The sequence below is a fragment of the Mobula birostris genome, chromosome 3 (genome assembly GCF_030028105.1).
Source record: "Mobula birostris isolate sMobBir1 chromosome 3, sMobBir1.hap1, whole genome shotgun sequence".
NCBI classification, from domain to species: Eukaryota; Metazoa; Chordata; class Chondrichthyes; order Myliobatiformes; family Myliobatidae; genus Mobula; species Mobula birostris.
Genome location: NC_092372.1, coordinates 127,240,601 through 127,259,910, shown reverse-complemented (window position 1 = coordinate 127,259,910; position 19,310 = coordinate 127,240,601). Strand labels below are relative to the sequence as shown.

General features: G+C 43.5%; 1 protein-coding gene across 1 annotated transcript; it reads left to right on the top strand.

Moving 5' to 3' along the window:
• The first annotated feature begins 2,547 nt into the window (after positions 1-2,547).
• Positions 2,548-3,875, top strand: mcee (methylmalonyl CoA epimerase). Its single transcript, XM_072251953.1, has one exon. The coding sequence runs from the start codon at positions 2,592-2,594 to the stop codon at positions 3,057-3,059; it is 468 nt and encodes a 155-aa protein (XP_072108054.1). The 5' UTR covers positions 2,548-2,591; the 3' UTR covers positions 3,060-3,875.
• The last annotated feature ends 15,435 nt before the right edge of the window (positions 3,876-19,310 follow it).

Below are 19,310 nucleotides of genomic sequence, written 5' to 3'. Positions count from 1 at the left end.
CTATAAACATTAGTGAGGGTTTTAGAGGACAGGCCAAATTTCTTTAGCTTTCTCAGGAAGTAACGGTGCTGGTGGGCCTTCTTGGCAGTGAACTCTGCTTGGTTGGACCAAGTCAGGTCATTTGTGATATTGACCACGAGGAACTTAAAGCTTTTGACCTGTTCCACTTGCACACCACCGATGTAAATAGGGTCATGCAGTCCACTACTGCTTCTGAAGTCAACAACCAATTCTTTTGTCTTGCTGACATTGAGGGTTAAGTTATTGTCTTCGCACCATGCCACCAGGTTCTCAATTTCCTCTCTGTACTCAAACTCATCATTACCCGAGATAACCTTTCTCTTCACCATTTACACCTCGGACTTCAACTACTGCACAAAGTATTGTCATCTTCAGAAGTTTTCTGATGAATCTGCCATAGTTGGATGCATCAGCAAGGGAGATGAAGCTGAGTACAGGGCTACGGTAGGAAACTTTGTCACATGATGTGAGCAGAATTATTTGCAGCTTAATGTGAAAAAGACTAAGTTGCTGGTGGTAGACCTGAGGAGGGCTAAGGCCTGTATGTTTCCATCCACGGGGTCAGTGTGGACATGGTGGAGGATTACAAATACCTGGGGATTCCAAGTGGCAATAAACTGGACTGGTCAAAGAATACTGAGGCTGTCTACAAGAAGGGTCAGAGCCGTCTCTATTTCCTAAGGAGACTGAGGTCCTTTAACATCTGTCGAACGATGCTGAGGATGTTCTACAAGTCTGCGGTGGCCAGTGCAATCATGTTTGCTGTTGTGTGCTGGGGCAGTAGGCTGACGGTAGCAGGCACCAACAGAATCAACAAACTCATTCGTAAGGCCAGTGATGTTGTGGGGATGGAACTGGACTCTTTGACAGTGGTGTCTGAAAAGAGGATGCTGTCCAAGTTGCATGCTATCTTGGATGATGTCTCCCATCCACTACATAATGGACTGGTTGGGCACAGGAGTACATTCAGCCAGAGACTCATTCCACCGAGATGCAACACAGAGCGTCATAGGAAGTCATTCCTACCTGTGGCCATCAAACTTTACAACTCCTCCCTTGGAGGGTCAGACACCCTGAGCCAATAGGCTGGTCCTGGTCTTACTTCCTGGCATAATTTACATATTACTATTTAATTATTTATGGTTTTATTACTATTTAATTATTTATGGTGCAACTGTAACAAAAACCAATTTCCCTCGGGATCAATAAAGTATGACTATGACTATATTATGATACGGCCTACAATTGTGGTGTCAATAGCAAACTTATATATTGAGTTCGATGGAAACTGAACCCAAGCAACACACACACAGAATGCTGGAGGAGGAACTCAGTACGCCAGGCAGCACCTATGGAAAAGAGTATAGTTGACATTTCGGGCCGACATTTAACCCTGTATGCCCACACCTCAATCACTACATTATCTCCTCTGTTAGAGTGAGTTTTTTGGGTAAATGATTTGTTTACACTTAAATGACTTTGGCTACCAGACTTCTATTTGACAACGTACTGTGGATTGAGTCCACAACAATGGGCTTCCTAAAAAGCTGTGAATACCAGATGTTTCTGGCGCCGTAGTTTGACCTAATGCTGTAGTTTCCAAGACAGTATTAGCTATACATTATAAATATTAATTGTCTTCTATGTTAGCACATAAAATGCCAAGTAAATCCTAAAGGCTGTGGATACCAACCCAGACTTGTTGGCGTCGGAAGGAAAGGAAGGTGTGATATTTTGTGTGTAGCTTCAATAGGAAGCATCGTCTATGCATTGTCTGTAACTTTTTAAGTAGCGATTGCCTTTGTGTTTAGCATATAAATATCAAGCCCACATTGAGCTAGCAGACTTTTCTGCGGAAAGCATCTCCATCCTAAGATGCCTGCTGTACCTTGTGTCTAATAAAGAAGCTGCTTTGTATCTACCAGTAACTCTGTCTCTCTGGTAATTTCATCCACGCTACAACATCCTCCTCCCTCCTGCACTTTCCTGCATTCCTCGACCATCCCACTTCTTTCTAGATATTATAAAGATGTATTTCTGTTCTCTCTTCATCCCATTGTTTTCTCCATATTTTTATTTCACTTTTAATAATGTTTTTCATTTCTCCTTTACTGTAATTTATTCTATTTTTTTAGCCTAGTTGCCTCCTTTGCTATTTACCTGCTTGCTCATTCCCTCTAATACCAACGTGCGCTGGAACCTACATAAAACATACACAGGGTCCCATCATTCTAAGTCTAAATAAGGTTTACATTATAACATCTTAGAATATAAATATTTTAGCTCTTGAATCAGACAATATTACAACTCTCGGCTCTCTCACTTTCTCCACCCACTGCAGGAGAGGGTGTGGCTCCTGCCAATGGGCGGGGCTACATTCGCCACCCTGCGGCTTCTGTCCGTGGGCGGAGTTATGATCAGCCACAGACGCAGCTCTTGTGGGCGGGGCAACAGTCCGTAATGGGCGGGACTCCAGTAGATGGACGTGGCTCTTGTCAGTAGGCGGGGCTACGGTTAGCATAGCGTGGTGTCAATAAAGTTAGGTTGTTGAGACTGAGGCGGCCCCGGCGATGGCGGCGCTGAAGGTCGCCCTCGGAGTCCGGGCGTTGAGCTCGGGAGTCCGGAACTCGCTCTGGAAGCTGGGCCGCCTCAGCCACGTAGCGGTGGCAGTGCCGGAGATGGAGCGGGCCCGTGCCTTTTACCGGGAGGCGCTGGGCGGCCGGGTGGGCGAGCCGGTGGCTCTGCCTGAGCACGGCGTCAGCGCGGCCTTCGTGGAGCTGGGCAACACCAAGTTGGAACTGCTGGAGCCGCTGGGCGAGCGCAGCCCGATCCTCGGCTTCCTCCGCAAGAACCCTGGCGGCGGCATCCACCACATTTGTCTGGAGGTGGACCACATGGCCGCCGTCCTTCAGCAGCTGCGGGCCCAGCAGGTGCGTACCCTGAGCCCGGAGCCTCGGCTCGGAGCCCACGGCAAACCTGTTATCTTCCTTCACCCCAAGGACTGCGGCGGCGTCCTGCTGGAACTGGAGGAGGCGTGACAGCCGTCCCTGCGTCGCCCGCAAGACCAGTAGATACTTTCAACGCGAGTCATTGACCGCCCACCCGCTTCGAAAGAAGACAAGAGAAGGCAAATGCTGGCTCCGACTGATCCTGATGCAGGGTTACGATCCCCAAATGAGTGGACAGTTTCTCTCCTCCCTAAAATTCTGCTCGATCCCCAGAGTTCTTCGGGCAGAATGTTGCTCGTTGAGATCAATTATTTATTCATCTGCTCTATCTATTGATGCTATCTACCCTGTTCTGCGTGTTCTGTTAATATCACCTAACGCCCTGAGCTTTCCTTCAGCACCAGGATTAATCCAAATTCGCCGGAGATTTTTCAACGCTGAGAGCGGCTGGCAACTCCTAATCTCGTCAGGCATCATATCTGAGAAGGAGAACAGTTTTGACTGGAAGCAGTATCGCTGTTTCACTTTTCACCGACTTGCCTGCTTTGCTGAGTGTTCGCAGCATTTTTTACTTTTGTTTAGGATTTCTGGTAAAGTTTTCGACTCACTTGCAGATTAACTGGTGTTTTACTTTGAATAACTATGTCAGATTGGGCTAAAGCTTCAAATGGGATTTTTCTTTCCTCGCCAGGAATGCTCAGTCGACCAGTAAATAGTTCTCCAATGACTGCTAGGGGATTGGAGTGAGGGTGTCTATAACTTATTTAATTATTCTGAATTTTGTGCCATAGCCTTTACAGATCATTGGAAATAAAGGCTGGGAAGTTTGTACAATTTATTTTTAAATGTATGCTTCTGTATAATGGTCAAATCAAATATTAAATTGGTATTCTGTACTCTTCAAAATGCTGTTTAAAAATTCAAATCAAAGCAATGCTTAAACAAACTTGTCAACCTTTTCAAAGAGTCAATTTATTGGTATTTTCATTTGCAGTAGAAGGCAGTGGAGAAGGAAAACTGATTTTAAACCTCCGCTGACTTGTGGCCATACCCACCCATGGGAAAAGTTTTGGGAGTAAACCCTGAGGAAGAAATCTGGAGCTGAGGTCCCTTAAGAAGTTTGATGCTGTTTAGAACTTCACTCTGGCAACCTCTGCAACGACACTGGTGCCAAGCTGTATTGTATTATAGTCCCTTCCCTTGGACTACATCAGTGAAGTGGAGAGGGGGAACCTGCTGTATGGACAATAGCCGGTTCTTCAAATTTTCCCGCTCAGGCTTGTGCCTTGGAGAGGACACAGTTCACCAGAGGCGCAAACCCATGATCTCCTGGGATTGACAGCTGCCTACTAGAAAGCAGTGGGAACACTCTAAACAGTCAGAAATATGTTGGCATTACGAAACATGGTGGTTTGAAAGCCTTGTGTTATAGTCAGGCCCCTCGTTGAGTACAAAGTAGTGCAGAGCACACTAGCCAGCTACGATTGGTGAAAAGTTTGGCCAGTTTAAGGCCGGGTGGAGGCTGAATGAGACTGCCACGGCTAAGAGTGAGGAACAAGTGATGTTTAGCCATTGTTGGAGCAGACTTGGGGCCAAATCAAAGTGGCTGGGCCTGGGAGCAAGGAACGAGCTGAGGTTTCGATGATTTAAGCACTGGGTCAGATTGAAAAGGGTCACGGGGTCGAGGTCAGAGGCGAGGGGATGGGCTTATGTTCAGCTTGCTGCTCTGTTAGGTTTACTCATCTCTGCACTAAGCTGAGGCTGTGGCCTGCAACTAGTGGGCTCCTGGACCAGCTGCAGTGATGACTGGCTTTGTGGCTGTGGACTCGCGTTCACAAATTCCAGTCTTGAGTCTTATTTATTTACTTATTTTGGGCATGATTTTCTTCTTTTTAGCACGGGTGTTTGATGGTTTTTTAATGGGTTCTATCGAGTTTATTTGTTTTTGTGGCTGACTGCAAGCAAATTAAGGTTGTATATAGTATAAATTGATAATTGTACTTTGAAATATCACTCCTGAATGTTGCTGTGTTCACTCTGACCTGTCCAGGCAACAGAAGATGCGATTGTCCTCTTCAACCACATAGGATCGTAGTGCTGCAATAGGTCATCATCAGTCATGGCTTCAACAGGCAATCGCCATTTGGCCAGACCCTCTGCCACATGAACACCAGGTCATTTCTATGTTTTCCCTCTCTTTTAACCTATGGCATCTAGTGTTGGTGTCTGCCCTCCTCCCCCCTACCCCCCAAACCAAGCTCTGGGGGAAATGAGACTGAGAATACACCTTATCTAGGCACCTCATGATTTTGTATGCCTATAGTTCAGGCCTCCTCTCTCTGTAACTCAAGCCTTTCAAGCCCAGTAACAGATAGGTTGCTGTTTATGTTTGAACTCTAGTTGATAAGCATTCTGACAGTTCTCTTTCCCCCCCCTCGCCATCTCTCACCACTACAGTCTTCCTAGCAGCAGAGTGAGATGCACAGCATTTCACTCAGCACCCACCCCCACCCCCCAAAAGGCAATCTTTCCAGAAAAAAGACAGTGGAGGCTGCATGTTAACATGCCTAATACAAAATGTCTCTGTGGAAATATCTAATGTCGAACTAAAAAACAATTAGTTGCTTTTTTTCAATCCTGTAAAGTGGTACACCGACAATTATTCAAATCAACAGTGTTCCTTAAAGTTTGAGTATTTGTTTCAAATAAGTAGCAGCTCTGTGGGCCAATTTAGGAAGCCATATTTCTTCACTCTTGCTTGTTACCTTATGGACATTACAGCCAATTCAAGAGTTTCTGTGCAGTTTATCACTACAGTAAGTCTAATGACTTCTGACAGAATGGTAGACATGTTGTTAGGAAAAGGAAATTTATTAGTTTTTACAATCCCTGAAAAGTGAAGTATCACAGATCCTCACATTGTCTTTTGACAGTGTACATATTGTTCACAACACTACTGTTTCTCTCTCCCTCCCTCCCTCCTTCCCACACCCCCACCCAAATTAATGCATGGTATGGTTGTCCTTAAAACACAATAACAGCCTTGTGGTTTTGAGTCAGTTTCAATGTAAAAAAACAATTTTTCAAGCCCTCCAGAACAGTTTCCCAGAGCCATCTATCCCATGACCAAACTTTACTATTCTTTCCAAGCAGTGATCAGTCTCCAGCAAAGTGTTGTTAGTGAATGAAATCTTGGGACATATCCTCACGTCTGTAAGACACAGGAGCAGAATTAGGCCATTCAGCCTATTGAGTCTACTCTGCCATTCCATCATGTCTGATCCATTTCCCTCTCCAACCCCTTCTCTTGTCTTCTCCCCGTAATCTTTCATGCCCTGACTCACCAGTGACCTTAAATATACTCGATGACCCAGCCTCCAAATTCCACAGATTCACCAATCTCTGGCTAAAGAAATTCCTCCTCATCTCATTTCTAAATGGATGTCCCTCTATTCTGAGGTCCTAGACTCCCCCACCATAGGAAACATCCTCTCTATATCCACTCTAAGCCTTTCAATATTCAGTAGGTTTCAATGAGATCCACCCGCCCCCCCCCGCCCCATTCTTCTAAATTCTGGCGAGTACAGGCCCAGAGCTTTCAATCGCTCCTCAGACGATAAGCCTTTCATTCTCATGAACCACCTCTGAACCCTTTCAAATGTCAGCTCTAAGTGAAGCCTCACTAGTGTTTTATAAAGCCTCAGCATTACATCCTTGCTTTTGTATTGTAGTCCTCTTGAAATGAATGCTAACATTGCATTTGCCTTTCTCACCACTGACTCAACCTGCAAATTAACCCTTAGGAAATCTGGCACAAGGACTCCCAATTCTCTTTGCATCCTGGATTTTTGTATTTTCTCCCCACTTAGGAAACTGTGTGTTTATTCCTTGTACCAAAGTGCATGACAGGCTTCTGACACTATTCCATTTACCACTTCTTTTCCCATTCTAATCTGTCCAAGTCTTCTACAGACTCCCTGCTTCTTTAACCCATCTTCATTTTGTCTGCAAACATGGCTACGGAGCCATCAGTTCCATCATCCACATCATTGGTGTGCAATGAAAAAGAACCAATTCCAACAATGACCCTGGCAGCTCACCACTAGTCATCAGCAGCTGATCAGAAAAGCTTCCCTTTATTCCCACTGTTTGCTTCCTGTCAGTCAGCCAATGCTAGCATCTTCCCTGTAAAACCATGGGCTCTTAACTTGTTAGGCAGCTTCATGTGTCAAAGGCCTGAAAATCCAAATGCACAACATCTACTGATTATCTGTCTATCCTGTTTGTTATCCTCAAAGAATTCTAACAGTCCTTGGAAGATCTAACTTTTTCCTAATTCTATCCCATGCTTTCAATGTATAGTTAACCCATTCATTCTGAGTCTTAACATTCTTCCACACTTGGATTTAAAAAGGGAAGAGTTGTTAAAGATAACTCACCAATTGAATTTTGATCTATGTGAACCTATCCTGAATCCATGTCTTCTCTGATCCATGACACAATTGCTCTTAACTGGGCAGCCCAGTAATAGATCTTTAAATGAGGTAAAGCTAAACCTCTCTGCTTTTTATTTGAGTATAACACTTTTACCGTTCAAATACCTGGGGGCAATCATCAGTGATGAAGGATCAAGACCAGAAGTCCTGGCAAGAACCGCACAGACAATGACTGCACTATCCAAACTCAAGACAATGTGGAGGAACAGCAACATCACCACGAAGCACAAGATCAGACTGCTGCGTGCATTGGTATTCTCCATCTTCCTGTATGCATGTGAGACATGGACCCTCACAGCAGAGCTACAGAGGAAGATACAGGCATTGGAAATGAGATGCTATCACAACATCTTGGGCATCTCATACTTGGACCACATCACAAATGAGCAGGTCCGCAAGACCAACCAGCACCACATTGACCCCCATGAAGACCTTCTCACAGCGGTGAAGAAAAGAAAGCTGAGATGGTCTATCCAACATTTTAAAAGTAAATATAGGAACTATTATGGGTAGAGCACTGAAAAGAAAAAGAAACCTGGGCAAAATATTCATCCTGATCACTTCTACTCTACCTATCAGTGATAAAGGAAGCATCTTCCAATGTTCAAAATCTCTCCTCACTTGATTAACAAGTGTTACATACCCTGTAACTGGGTTGCCAAACCAGCAGAAATGGATCACTCAGTTGGAGTCTGGATTACTAGAACTAAGAAAGTTTTATTAAAGAAACAAGCAACACAGTACTCTAATCAAAAGGATAATAAATGCAACAGTTCAGCAATGATAAACACACATGTACACAGAATTAGGATAACAGGATCAATCAAGCTCTATCATTGTCCAGGGGTAAATGACCAGTTTCAAAGTGACACAAAGTTCAGTTCAGTTTGCAGTAATCGCTGCCGTGGGAGATGGACAGTGTGGGGGAAGGAGAGAGAGAGCAAAACGAATGAATATTCAAACGGCTTCCACACAGACCTTTGCAGTCAGCTTTCAGGCGAGCCCTTTGTGATGTCATCTGAGGTCACCGACCATGACCCCTCCGTTTCCAGATACGATTGTTTCTCTGCGGTGAACCTGGCACTGGCACCCAGGCAAGGGCGGACACACACCAGGTTCCCGCTGATCGTGCCTTTCCACCCTGTGTGTCTATGGCCTGGTCCTGCAAGCGGCCTTCAGAAACTTCCCACCGACTTGTGAGAGATGCACCATTTCCAGGGTCTCGTTACCTCGGGTGTCGTGTGTGTCCTGCCTTACTGAACCTGTCCCTTTTTATCCCCCTGCTGGGGTATCGCCTGTCCATCACTTCAAACAGTTCAGGGTTCAAAGGGGGAGCAGATCTTGACAGCTCTCCTTCCGTTACTCTCTCCCGTCCCTTCATTAACATCTCCAAATGCTGCTACATTGTTTTCCTTATCTCTCTTTCTCCTGAAGACAGGTGGCAGACCAACTGCTGATCCCACTGGTGCCAGCCCAGGCCAGCTAACATCTTAATCTATGTGTATTCTCATCACACTTCCCCCCCCCCCTTTAAGGATTTTTACCGGGGTAAAAATTACAAACATGAATACATTATTTGATACACACAAATATACATCTTTATCAGCTATTTGGCTAATACAGCGAATTTGAAGTTGTCAACGCCTGACAGACAGTCAATCATCACATTTTCTGTTCCTTTTATATGTGTTATTAATAATCCCTTAGACCAGGCTCCAACTTAGCAAACTTCATAGTGGCCAAGAACACTGATGAGTTGCAATCAATGTAACCTCTCATTGGGTTTCGTCCCGGACCACAATAACAAGGGTCGTCCCATTCCGACTTAGTTTTCTTTCTCAAGGGCTTAGTAGGAGGGGGAGGGGTAGTAACCGCAGAGTTATTGCAAAACTTCCTACAGTACCCCACCATCTCCAAGAGCCTTCTGAGGTCCCTCTTGTCTGTTGGGGTTGGGATGTCAGAGATAGCCCACACTTTAGCTTGCATCGCTGCCAGCTGCCCCTGTGTTGGCACAATTCCCAGGTAAGTGACCTTCATGTGGCCAAACTCATTTTTTTCAAGGTTCACTATCAAGCTGGCTTCAGACAGCTGTATTACATCGCCAATACACACCTCTGTGTTCGTCAGCCCTTTCGTCACTGAATTACACATTCTATAGGGCTGTTGCTCGCTAGGCTGACCTAGTGTGACAACCACCACCCAACGTCCCAGTTCTTTGCATCACCTCGGGACAATCAAACACACGTGTGCGAGTCGTTTAATTACTTCTCCTAAGGAGTCGCTTTGTTCGGGGATTAAGGGAAAGACCTTATCAGCAGAGCTGGCCAAAACAATAGCCTTCTCCCATCTGGTCGATACCATACTCATCTTTTCAAAATGGTTTTTTTCTCTTATCAGGGAGACCCTAGCTTCATTGATTTCCGCGCTAACACCGACTAGGTTTGTTAGCATATCAAAAGCTTGTGACCGTCTCAGTTCGCGTCTGCCATGATCAATAACATCCTTCCTCCTGGGCAGCCGGTAAACCTCTTTCATGATTTCACCAACTGTTTCCTCCAGCACCGCAAAATGGCCACCGAGGGGTACCTTGTGGGCCAGGGTAAAAATCTCATCCCCATAACTCTTTTGCACCACCCCTCATTCCTCATCTGCGGGTACGGTACTTGGTTTCCCTGTCTTCCTTAGCACTTCCACCTCCACACAATAGCCTACTAGTTCCCTTGTTAATTCTGCGTCAGAGACAGCTGTCTCTGCCAAAACCATCAGCCCCTCGTCTCGCTCCTGCGCCTGCACAAATTCCTTCCTGGCTAATGCTAAGTCTGTCTCAGCTCCCTCACTACCTCTTGTTTCACTACACTCCTTCTTTTCACTTTCTACCCCCTTCTCGTACAAGGCTGGCAGAAACGTCTCAGCTAAATTTACTACCGCAGTCCCGTGATGATCCTGTGAGTCCATGGGTGGGGCCTCAACGCTGGCAGGCTGACCTGTCAATCTCACTGCTGGGAACACGATTCCCCCGGCGAGGTCATTACCGAGCAAGACTTCCACGCCTTTCATCGGTAATTCGGGCCTCACCCCGATTGTGACTAGTCCAGAGACCAGGTTGCTTTGTAAGTGTATCTGGTGCAAAGGGACTGCCTCTGTCCCTTCCCCAATACCTTTGACCTTGACCTCCCCAGTCTGGGTCTCTGAACTAAACTCTAATACACTCTTCAGTATCAGTGACTGACACACTCCCCTGTCTCTCCAGATCTGCACTGGAACTGGTTTTAACCCCTCCTTCACTGACACCAATCCGGCCGAGATAAACCTCTCGCGCCCTTCCTGAACTTTGGCAGACCTGTCCTCCCCTAGCGGTTCGTTTACCAGCTCGATACAGCCAGTCAAAATCGCCGTTTTTCCTTTTCCCATCTCCTTCTTTGGGGCAAAGCACCTGGACGCAAAGTGTCCGACTTTCCCGCAATTATAACAGACGACCCCAGGAGACTTCCTACCAGACGGCTCCCGGTCTACCTTATCCTTCTTACTAGTCCCCAGCTTACTTTCTGACTTTTCTGGCGGACTCTTCCCGCCGTCCTGACTACCCTTCTGGTAGCCTTTACTCGGGGCAAACTTCATTTTATGCGTCAACGCATACTCATCCGCTAACTTAGCAGTTGCGGCTAATGTGGCTGCCTCTTTCTCATCTAGGTAGGGTCTCATACCCTCAGGGACACAACCTTTAAACTGCTCAATCAGGATCAGCTGTAGCAGTCTGTCATAATCCCCCTCTACCCCCTTCGAGGCGCACCAATGCTCACAATATGTCTGCATCTCACGGGCAAACTCTAAATATGTGCGGTCCCACTGCTTCCTCACATTTCGGAACCTCTGCCAGTATGCCTCCGGGACCAACTCATAAATCCTGAGGATGGCCTCTTTCACCACCTCACACCTCTGGGCATCTTCCGCGGACAAAGCTGAGTAAGCTTATTGGGCTTTCTCTTTCAGTACACTCTGAAGCAAAACAGCCTACTTATCCCTCGGCCAGTCCTGACTTGTAGCAACTTTTTCGAAATGGAGAAAGTACCGATCCACGTCGGTATCGTCAAATGGGGGAATCAGCCTAACCTCCTGGGTCGCCCGGAACCCTCCACCTTGGTTCGGCACAAGCCCCTGCTCTGCCCTTATCTTTAACTTCTCCAGCTCGAGTTCCCTCTCCCTCTGTTTCTCCTCTCGCTCCAACTGTCTCTCTCTCTCTCCCTCTCTCTCTCCTGCCTTTCTAACTATTCTCTCTCCAACTGTCTGTCCCTCTCTTTCTCTTCTCGCTCCAACTGCCGTACCTGGAACTCGTGCTCGAGTCTCAGTTTCTCAAGCTGCACCTGTACCGTGTCTCCAGCAGGTTTTTCAATAGACACCACCTCCAGCTCCCCTTGGGGAAACACACCTTTAGATACATAGTGTTCTACGATAGCTCTGTGTATCTCCTCTCTCTTCATTGTTGACTTCCCCTTAGCAAGATTCAACCGTTTGGCCACAACTACCAATTCCGATTTCCTGGCATCCTCTAATGCCTCAAAGGTCGGCGCCTTTATAAATTCCTCAGCTTCCATTTCTGCTGTTTGTCTTTTCTTTCTTTCGGGAATTTTAACCCAATCAATTTACTCCGTCCCAATTTTAGCGTTCAAAATCCCGGACGAGCCCCCACTTATGTTATGTACCCCGTAACTGGGTTGCCAAACCAGCAGAAATGGATCACTCAGTTGGAGTCTGGATTACTAGAACTAAGAAAGTTTTATTAAAGAAACAAGCAACACAGTACTCTAATCAAAAGGATAATTAATGCAACAGATCAGCAATGATAAAAACACATGTACACAGAATTAAGATAATAGGATCAATCAAGCTCTATCGTTGTCTCCGGGTAACTGACCAGTTTCAAAGTGACGCAAAGTTCAGTTCAATTTAGTTCAGTTCAGTTCGCAGTAATCGCTGCCATGGGAGATGGACAGTGTGGGGGAAGGAGAGAGAGAGCAAAACGAATGAATATTCAAACGGCTTCCACACAGACCTTCGCAGTCAGCTTTCGGGCGAGTCCTTTGTGATGTCATCTGAGATCACCGACCGTGACCCCTCCGTTTCCAGATACGATTGTTTCTCTGCGGTGAACCCGGCACCCAGGCAAGGGTGGACACACACCAGGTTCCCACCGATCGTGCCTTTCCACCCTGTGCGTTTATGGCTTGTCCCGCAACCGGCCTTCCAAAACTTCTCACCGACTTGTGAGAGACGGACCGCTTCCAGGGTCTCGTTACCTCGGGGTGTCGTGTGTGTCCTGCCTTACCGAACCTGTCCCTTTTTATCCCCCTGCTGGGGTATCGCCTGTCCTTCACTTCAAACAGTTCAGGGTTCAAAGGGGGAGCCGATCTTGACAGCTCTCCTTCCATTAGACTCTCCCGTCCCTTCATTAACATCTCCAAATGCTGCTCCATTGTTTTCCTTATCTCTCTTTCTCCTGAAGACAGGTGGCAGACCAACTGCTGATCCCACTGGTGCCAGCCCAGGCCAGCTAACACCTTAATTTATGTGTATTTTCGTCACACAAGTTTAACATAATTGGCTGCAAAGAGCTGGGAAGAACTATGAGATAAACTAACCCCCAAATATCTAAAGCCTTGTTTTGGCCAATGAAAAGTCACTTCATCATTGAGCTGGCTTGGCCAGGTCCCTGTCATCATCATAGCTTCAGATTTTGCTTAAGATCTAAAATTAGATCTTCCAAGGACTATATCAAGGGCAACCAGAATTGCATTCATTTCAGATGTTATCCCAGCAAGGCTGGAATCTAGTTTTAACAGGTGGGTGCAAAGAAGCCTGATTCTTGTGGACCAAATGTTTGATGGTGAGGTGCTCAAATCTTTCTTTCAACTCCAAACTGAATTTGACCTTGTATCAAATGACTTTTATAGGTTCATCCAAATTAGACGTTACCTTATATCACACAAAGAATGGAACAAAAAATACAGCCAAATAACTTGGAAAAATTTTGGGTAGAGATCATCATAGGTAGGTCGCAACCCCAGAAAATTGGATCTTGTATATATAAAAAAAACACCTGGATACTTTAGATGTTAAACATAAGTGGGAATTGGAGGCAAATATCATAATAGAAGAGGAAGAGTGGGAGAGCTGTTAGGAGACATGGCAAAAATGCTGGAATAGTCCCAATTGGAGGGAATTTGCTTGGAAAATAAGGATAAGGTACTTTAAAACCCCGTTGGTAATATCATTATACACAGAAAAAAACAGCAGACTTTGCTGGAGAGGATGTGGCCTAGTGGGAGATTTTGCACATATACTCTGCGATTGTCCCAAATTAAGGGAATTTTGGTACAAGGTCACTGAGGAAATAAGAAGGATTTTAGACATAAGTATACCCTTTGAACCTAGTCATTTAATTTTAGGCAACCTCCAGCAATTTGCAGTAGAGAAAAATAAACTATACATGTTAAGAGTTTTGGTTCTGATTGCTCATAAAATGATAACTGTCAACTGGCTTAAGTCTCACCCACCCACTTTGGAACAATGGATACAGAGACTGTAAGTAGTGAACTGTATGGAAAGTATCACTGCAAGTTTGCAACTGAAAATGGACTCTTAATTGGAAAGATGGAACTCTGTTATAGTGTACCTGGCACAGTGAAAGGCCCATATAGGGGCCTGATAAAATGTGGGACTTGAGTTGATTTACTGAGGACTGTGAATTTATTTAAAATAGATGTAAATCTACACTGAGGGGTGATGTAAAGTATGTAGATCATGTGTATGTTTGTGTATGGATGTGCTTTTGTTTCTTCTTTCTCTTTCTCAATACCCCTGGTATTGTTAATATAGGTATTTATTATTGTGTAGTGAATTGTGGACTGATAGCCGATGCTTGTTTGTAGATATGTGTTTGTTCAATAAAGTAAAAAAAAATAAAGAATTAAGAATTCTAACAGATTTGTCAGTCAAGTGCCCCGAAACGATATCCTTAACAATAGTCTCTAACATCTTTTTAACCACTGAGGTCAGGCTAACTAGCCTATAATTAATTTCCTTTCTTCTACCTGCCTCCCTTCTTGAAGAGTGGAGTGACATTTGCAATGTTCTATTCCTCCAGAACCATGCCAGAATCCAGTGATTCTTGAAACATAATTACTAATGCATCCCCAATCCCTTCAGCCACCTCTTTCATGCCGTATCTATTTGCATGGAACATGCAAGCAAGTTGGAAAAGTAGTGCCAACGAACTAGAGAAAGGATTACGTTAAGTTGCAACATAATTAGGGTTATTTTAGCAACACACATAAGATGCTGGAGGAACTCGACAGGCCAGGCCGCATCTATGGAAGAGAATATAGTCAATGTTTCGGGCCAAAACCCTTCATCAGAACTGGGGTTATTCTAAGTACGTATTACAAAGCAAATTATCTGAGTTAGATAGCAGAACAGCTTGCAGAAATGGGTTGTACTGACGAACAGCAGCCATTTGGGGGCAGTGGTTCTCCAGCTTTTGTTTTCAATCTCCTGCACTCTTGGCATAAGACTTCCGTTAACCTAGCTCCAAGCTTTAAGAACACTTCAAGGTTACTGCTTTCTGCCCCAAGTGATTCGGTTCAAAGTAGTAGCATTAATAGCTTATACTTTTTTTTGCCAGTGGGGGGTGGGGAAGGGTTGCGTGCTGCCGCTTACACGCGCGGGAGGTGGAGCTGGGGGAGGCACTTTAACATTTGATTGTCGTTCATTCTTTGGTGCACTCCTCTGTTTTCATGGGTGGTTGCAAAGAAAAAGCATTTCAGGATCTATCTTGTATACATTTCTCTAAGATAAAATTGTACCTTGAAACCTTCAGCTGCAGAAGAAACCAGCACATCTCTCAATAGTAAAATAACTTAGCATTATTCTCTCTCCGCTTGTCTCAGTACAATCCTGATCTATGAATATCTGTTATTAGTGGTTACTTTCTTCCTCAGGGTCTCCTATTTCTTCTCCGTTTATGATTGCACAAAGCTTTCATAATTTTTCTCTGAAGAGTTCTAGAAGTGAGGAAGAACTGTCAGCTTATTGGCACCCACAGAAGCTTTTCCTCTCCCAGGGATGTTCTGTAGACTGCAAAATTTTTGGGAAAAGTTGATGTAAACTGAGTACTTGAATTAATTTTGTTTACAGAAAAGTGGTTTTCTTTGTATTGCAGTCCCCTCATCTCTCATAGCATGCTGGGTAAAATTCAGATAATTCATAGCCAATGGGAACTAAAGGCACATCTTGCTGAAGGTGTTGCACCCAGGAGACCTCAAGCGACTCTTCAGGACTTTGGTTGTTTCTCCTGTTCCTGCTTTAGCAAAAACCTTATGTTCAGTACTGATGATTCTCCCATGGTCCAACCAGCTACCACATGCTGGTCTACCCTAGCATTTTCATCTGCCTTTAGGTATTGACCTATTTTCCTACCCATCATCGCAAGATCTTCATATAACATTTGTTGTGTTGTACTGTTGTTTTGCTGCAAGATGTGCTTCTGGTTGCTCCTTTTTTGTTGCTATTTTGGGGGGGGGGGGGGCCTGCAATAATGACCATTGAGCCAAACTGAATACGCTTGGAGTCTTGATTTTGTGTTTTATGTTCTGTATATTTTGCTCACTTTTTTTGGCGCACAATTTGTGAATTATTTTGCACATGTGGGGGGGCGGGGGTGAAGAGAGGAGCGGAGAGAGAGAGGTTGATGTTTATTCTTTGTACAGGTTCCAAGGTTTTCTTTGTTTCATGGCTGGCTGTGAGGAAGATGAATCTCAGGGTTGCATTCCACATACATATGTCGATAATAAATGTACTGCAAATCTTAAATCTCTGATTTTAATTAACTTTTTGCTTTAATGCAATAAACCTATTATATCACAATCCAATCCTTTGAACTTAATTTGTGTCATTAAATTATTTATCAGACTTCTTCCTTTCTCCTTGTGGACTGAGTTATGATCATATAGTCCCTTTTCACTTCTTCAGACCGACTTTCCAAATCATTCAATTTCCAAGTCTTTAATCAAGGATCAACTTTATTCATTCCATACATTTACATGTATTAGACATTTACTGCATTAGCACAATATGCAGCAAAAAATCAATATTCAAAAATAAATTATACCAAATTAAAAGTTAGAGGTTAATGTACAGATATAGAACAAAACATGCATAAATACCAGTATGTTTACAATGTAAATAATTATATAATTTGGTTTAAAGTGTTTACAGTGTAGTAACTGAGCTAATAGATGGAGGACATGGGGGTATTTAGAATGGTTGATCAGTTTGAATGGGGGAAGTTTAATATCCCTATAGCTTTTTTATGGTTTGGTCAAATTTAAAGCAACGGGAATTATTTGATACAGTACATCTAATACTATCCTGAAGCAGGGTTTCAATACCAAACATCAGCAATTCCTTTCTTACCACAGATATTACTAAATCTGTTGAATTCCTCCAACGGGTTGTTTGTTGACAGCTCACATAGAAATAATACTACATTCATGTTTCAGACACTGAACTTCGCTGGTGCTGATTCTTTGATGCTGTTTCAGGCTTGTAAAATATGATATTTTCTTTCCTCCACACTCAGAATTATTCCAGCCACTTTGTCCTTTAATGCTAACAATAATATTTCCTACTGGTCAGCCAAAAGTTTGTTATACCATTTCTTTTAGGATAATGTTTTTTAAACTGGCTTGAAAGTTAAATTCCCCTTGCATCCTGTTCTTCCCCCAGCAGACTGGAAGTCATTCTTGGAATATGAAAGGAAGCTCTTTGGAGAACATTAGCCACTGTCCTCAAATTAATGACAGTTGAAAGTTCAATCAGCTTTGGTTATTACAATCTTACTCCACACAAATTCCAAGGAAATGCCACCACCCTGTCCATTCTTTAATGCAGAATTAGGCATCTGCTCTGCATTGACCTTTTGTGTGATCTAGACTACACAGATTACATGTTTATTTGTGAAATTTACTTATGGTCTTCACCATATTTGTCTTTTCCTGTCAGCTCCAAGAGGCTGAGACAAAATTGATGTGATTGCGTCTTGTGGCTGCCTAAGTTTTAGCTACCAGATCTGTTCCTATTCAACACTCCAAATACACTGAGAATCCAGTTCTTTTTAAATTGAGTATTTTCAGTATTCTTCATTATTTCAAACATCCAGCAACTGCTATGCTCAGAATCTCACTGTTTAAGTGTGTTTCCTTTGCCCTCAAAGAGATTCCTTCATTTCTATTTCAGATCAGACTAAGAAGCAGTTATTTCCTTCACAGATGGTAGAGAAAGCTGGCCTACCCTACCCAGACCTGGATGTCTTACCATGCTGTTCTATCGTCAACCATCCATCCTCTGATATCTTCCACCGTTCCATAAGAAAACAGAAAATTAATTAGCCAGCACCTAGAAGACATTATAATATAGGACAGCCTTAAAATTTCTTGAATTAATGACTTATGATATTCTTCCACAGGTTTTATTAATGGTTTTTGATTCAAAACATTTTCATTGTTAGATCTGAAATATTATCACTATTCACAGATGATCCCTAACTGACTGCATATTTCCAAAATTTTCAGTTTTTATGTCAGATAAAATCTGCAGTATTGGTTAGATTCACTCTGCAGGGTACACTGGCTTAAAATTAGCATTATGATACCATTCCCAGAGCGGTATAACGGTATCGGGGGGAAAAATGAAGCACAATGGATTTGATAATGAGTAGGCAGGGCATTCAACTTTCCTTAGACTGAGAGCTTTACCCAATGTAAATAAATCAAAACCATAATAGTAATAGGAAATTGCAACTTTCTGAAATTTTAGAGTGACCTAAAACAATTAGAATTCAACCAGAAAGATAAATACCTCAATGTAACACGACGACAGGAAATCCTTCACAATACTGGGAACTGAAAGGTGGGAAAGGTCTAGGTGGCCTATCGAACATACCAGCAATCATGAATGCTGTTAGCAATTTAAGTCAATTTAGTCATAGGTCTTGTGTACTCAAACTACAAATGTTCAGCCCCGGCCACCCTTAAGGCACCTTACATCCACTAATGGTTTGGGGACTGTTATGCAAGGTCATTTAAAACACTGTATCCGGGACTGGCAGAGAGCAAGGAATTTTGTACAACTTTGTAAGTCATCGGCCTGTATGTTGATTAAAGAAAATAACAGAAAAAATGTTTTACCTGCTGCAAATACAAAATTTACCATATAAAATAATTGCCCATTTGCAGAACAAATGAAGTAGCAATCCCTTTCTAAAGCTGTAGATGGATTTTGTTATCAAGCAAACTGTTTCTTCTTACAGATGACAACCTAACACATTTTTCTCAACAGAAACGTGAATGTTACTGATTAGAACTCTAGCTGAAGTGGCAGGCTTTCTGAAGATACTTTTTTTAAAAAAAGTTTGTGAACTCAGACTTATAATTGCATTGGTGGTTCATTTCGTTTTTACAGTGGTTAACGTAGTTAGTAATCCTTTGAAGTTGCTGTGGTTCCAGTCAAGCTACTGAGATTCAGAAAGACAAAAAACTTTGGAAACTTATGACACTGTACAGTAATTTAATGATGGGAAGCCCAAAAATAAGCATGTATTTAAAATCTGGAATATAAAAACCAGAAAATACTGATAGCACCTAGCAAGCTAATCAGCATGTGTTGAAAGAGGAACCAAATCCATGCTTAGAATTGATCTTTTGTTGAGATAGAGGTAAAACTTTAATGAGTTTTAAGCTGCAGAGAAGGGTAACACTTGTGATAAGGGTCAGAGATCTAAGGGATTGATAGA

Bases quoted from the DNA above. Each gene is read 5' to 3' on its own strand.
- mcee (XM_072251953.1), top strand. From the start codon at position 2,592: ATGGCGGCGCTGAAGGTCGCCCTCGGAGTCCGGGCGTTGAGCTCGGGA.